Source organism: Raphanus sativus, chromosome 3 (genome assembly GCF_000801105.2).
Source record: "Raphanus sativus cultivar WK10039 chromosome 3, ASM80110v3, whole genome shotgun sequence".
Lineage (NCBI taxonomy): Eukaryota > Viridiplantae > Streptophyta > Magnoliopsida > Brassicales > Brassicaceae > Raphanus > Raphanus sativus.
The window spans coordinates 16,773,666-16,776,996 of record NC_079513.1 but is presented as its reverse complement, the minus strand read 5'-3'; the positions used below and the strand labels follow the sequence as shown (position 1 = coordinate 16,776,996).

Below are 3,331 nucleotides of genomic sequence, written 5' to 3'. Positions count from 1 at the left end.
AGGTCAGTGCCTAACCATGATATGTCAGTCAACACAAATGCATGCAACTACTAATTCAAGAAACGGGTCTGTAATAGACACCACAAAATTTGCAAGAGAATGCTACTACTCCTCTCTCAAATCATAATCTAAAATATATGACATTTACTTAAATTTATCTCTCACTGCAAGTGTAATCGCTGGAGTCTTTGTAAATCCCTCCAGGAAACTTCTACGATGTCGCTGCATACTAGCACATTTTTTTTAAAACATCATCAGCTCATGTAGATTTGTATAGAAGAACCTTTCATGATTAAGGAAGAAGAAACTAACCTCAGATGGGGAAATACGACCTTGAAATTTTTTGATAAGTTCATGCTTTCCAGATGTGAAAGTAGAATAAATAAATAAATAAAAAGGTAGATGAAACAAACTGAGTCATAAGAAAGAACAGACAGGTGTTGATCTCAAATATCGTTTCTCACACCTTAAGATTCTACCCATTTGAGTTGCAAGTTGTTGCAGTTTTGAGGAAAGTGCTAAACAGACACATGTGAGACATGCTCACAGATCAATTACTCGAAACAGCTTCTGGATCCGGTTTAGCAAGAAGTCCCCTTGCTTGATTGTTGCCTTGTAAAGTGCATTCTTTGCATCAGGACGATTTGTCTCCAAAACACCGGCAACCTTGCCTATCTTGCAGTGAAGCTTCCCAGCTGCAATGAAGCGTGACAGCTCCCTGGATTATAAAAGAAGGAAACATGTCAAGTCAGGTTCTAACTTTGTATGATCATATATATTCTTACAGAATGTAATTGAGCGTTTTTTAGTATGCTTACTGATCGATGAAATCCACGGAAACACCAAAGGCATTTGCCATCGCATCCACCATTACGCTCTTGTAAGACTCCACAAACTGAGAGTACACCACCGTTCTCACTTCTCTCATGTAGAACCGGAAATGTGGGTTCAAATAACGGTCAAACTTAATCTGCTCCGCCATTCCAGCTTTGAAAATAGAAAAACAATGAATCTATTATTAACACATAGACAAAGCAAGCAAAACGCATACACAATTAACAAAGTTCAGTAAGCTAATTAGGTCACTATATTGAACTCACCAAATGCTGAGAAAAACGCCTTGTACTGGCACTCGTATAGTGAGTTCAGGAACTCGGAAAGGAATGGTATCTTCCCAAGCACGGTTAAGATCTCAGGTGCGTCAACAACCTGTCAAATTAGTAGTATAGCACTTTAGCATTTTATTCAAAAAGATTCACATCCTCATGGAGGAACTACACCCAAAAAAACAGATTCACATCACTTTAGTACTGACCAAACAAACTGAATGTTATCATCCGTGACGGGATTTAGAACACTCAAAAGTAGAGGACCTGGGAGATCGACAAATACCTTTTGCTTAAGAGAAACTCTATCCAGAGTTATGATGCTGCTAAGCACGGTGTAGAAAATGAAGGTCTCGTAGAGAAGGATCTCATACATCGTGAAGGTCGATATAGAATCCACAAATAAGCTGGCAGCCTTCTTAAAATTTCTGGTGGAGAATGTGAACGTGTACACCCTCTCCATGGACAGAAAAATCAAAATCTCACCTCTCTGCTTTGCGACTGTTAAGTTTGGATTTCGAAGCAGATGATGATTCGGAACATTTGTAGTACTTCATCTTCCCCATATTTCTACAAAGATATATATGATCAATCTCTGTATTATGATACTGAAACACTAAATCAAAAAAATAAACATTAGTGCACATGGAACTTGAATCTCAAGAGTCAAACTTTTCTCTTCTTATTCCTCTGTTTCTGAACAGAGAATTTTCAAAATTGAAAACTTTACTCACCAGAAGCGGAGTCTAAGAAGTTCCCATCCTGTAAGAAACTTGAACCGACAGGCTTATGATTTCTCCAGCTGCAGAGGAGGTTCAAATCTCCATACGATATCTTACGTCCATTGTAACATTGTCAAAAAAATCATAGCTAAGCAGAGAAGGAAAACACACATTAAACAGGGTAATGACTTTTTTGATTAGTTAAGAATCTAAAGTATGCTCGCTGAGTCATAAGTAAAAAGACACTATTAAGCTCACACTTGCGTAATCTGTAGTATGTCAGCAATTTTCAAATTACACATCAACAATGAAAATGATCTACGACACATAGAACATAAATTTTCAATCTTTGTGAACTAAATATGAAAACAAACGACTAAGGAGATCCATACCTCTAGGGGAAGCGTTGATTTCCTGGTATGATATTTGCCGGTGGAGAGTTGAGTTTTCCGGTCGATTTTACGGCCACGGCGATAGCTGCTGAAAATCAGGTTTTTGATTTAGGTGTACATAGATTTTTATATAAATGAAGGATTAAGGGGGGAGTAGCAACAAAACATTAAATAATAGCTTTAACATCATCATTGATTGAGAAGATAACGGAAAAAAGCAGAAACTGAAGAAGATGAAGTGGAAGAGTCAACTGCGGGAGGGGGGGAGAGGAGGGACTCTCGACGCGTGAAGATAAAAATGAATTATTTCTCGCCATGGGTTCTTGTGGGCCGACTGATAATTGAATTGAGCCCATACGAAACTTCACTCTATTTCAGCTATGGTGACGTGTCAAAAAGAAAGTGTCTTATTGGCCTGAATTAATTTGCTGAGGTGGACACTCTCGTTGTTGAGATTATCTCCCTTTTAGTATAGTATATATATACTAGGTGATACCCGCGCCCTGCGCGGTGCGAATGGACTATAAAAATTATAACTTTTACTCTATAGATATTAGAAAACTAAAAATATAGTAACAAATATTAACTTTTTCATATATTATAAGATTATATTTATATGTTTAGACAAATGATATATGTTAATATAATATTATCCTGACAAAAAAACAACTAACAAAAAGAACATGTATAAATAAGATTATATATGTGTTTAGAAAAATGATATATATATATATATATATATTAAAAACCATCAAGTAACAAAATTTTCTAAGTCATTCAATGTAAAAAAAAAAAAAAACAAAATTTTCTAATTGTATATCGTAATGAAAATGATACCATTTGTTATAAGTAACAAATACCCTTAATTCTAAACCCGTAGATTTCAAATGTTACATATACTATAATCATTATCTTGTTTTATTGTCCAAGTAAGTAATGAAAATTTGGTTATAAACACATGAAGTAAATGTTTCTTTCAAAAAGGTCTCCTCAAATAATAAAAAAAAAGATACCAGCTTCAACACCTTCAAATTTAAAATTAGTACAATACATTATCTACTCTCTAATTAATTTCCATTGTAACACACATAGTATAACATATGTATCTAAG

At 35.1% G+C, this 3,331-nt stretch overlaps 1 protein-coding gene across 3 annotated transcripts; it reads right to left on the bottom strand.

The window, feature by feature from the left end:
* Nucleotides 1-366: 366 nt before the first annotated feature.
* On the bottom strand, nucleotides 367-2,518 carry LOC130494698 (26S proteasome non-ATPase regulatory subunit 6 homolog). 3 transcript variants are annotated; one of them, XM_057004697.1, is made up of 6 exons: nucleotides 2,221-2,518; nucleotides 1,841-1,976; nucleotides 1,393-1,722; nucleotides 1,101-1,209; nucleotides 819-987; nucleotides 367-718 (listed from the first exon to the last, which is right to left on the bottom strand). In XM_057004697.1, the coding sequence occupies exons 3-6, from the start codon at nucleotides 1,567-1,569 to the stop codon at nucleotides 544-546; spliced, it is 630 nt and encodes a 209-aa protein (XP_056860677.1). In that variant the 5' UTR covers nucleotides 1,570-1,722; nucleotides 1,841-1,976; nucleotides 2,221-2,518; the 3' UTR covers nucleotides 367-543. The 3 variants fall into 3 exon arrangements, with proteins under 3 accessions (XP_056860677.1, XP_056860676.1, XP_056860678.1); XM_057004696.1 differs by having other exon boundaries at nucleotides 1,393-1,676; XM_057004698.1 differs by having other exon boundaries at nucleotides 1,393-1,676; nucleotides 1,841-1,908.
* Nucleotides 2,519-3,331: the final 813 nt, after the last annotated feature.

Excerpts from the sequence above, each read along its gene's own strand:
- LOC130494698 (XM_057004697.1), bottom strand. The coding sequence starts at position 1,569 with ATGGAGAGGGTGTACACGTTCACATTCTCCACCAGAAATTTTAAGAAG. Across the intron at positions 988-1,100 it reads GGCGTTTTTCTCAGCATTTG|CTGGAATGGCGGAGCAGATT; the intron begins GTGAGTTCAATA and ends CTATTTTCAAAG. Across the intron at positions 719-818 it reads TCCGTGGATTTCATCGATCA|GGAGCTGTCACGCTTCATTG; the intron begins GTAAGCATACTA and ends TTTATAATCCAG.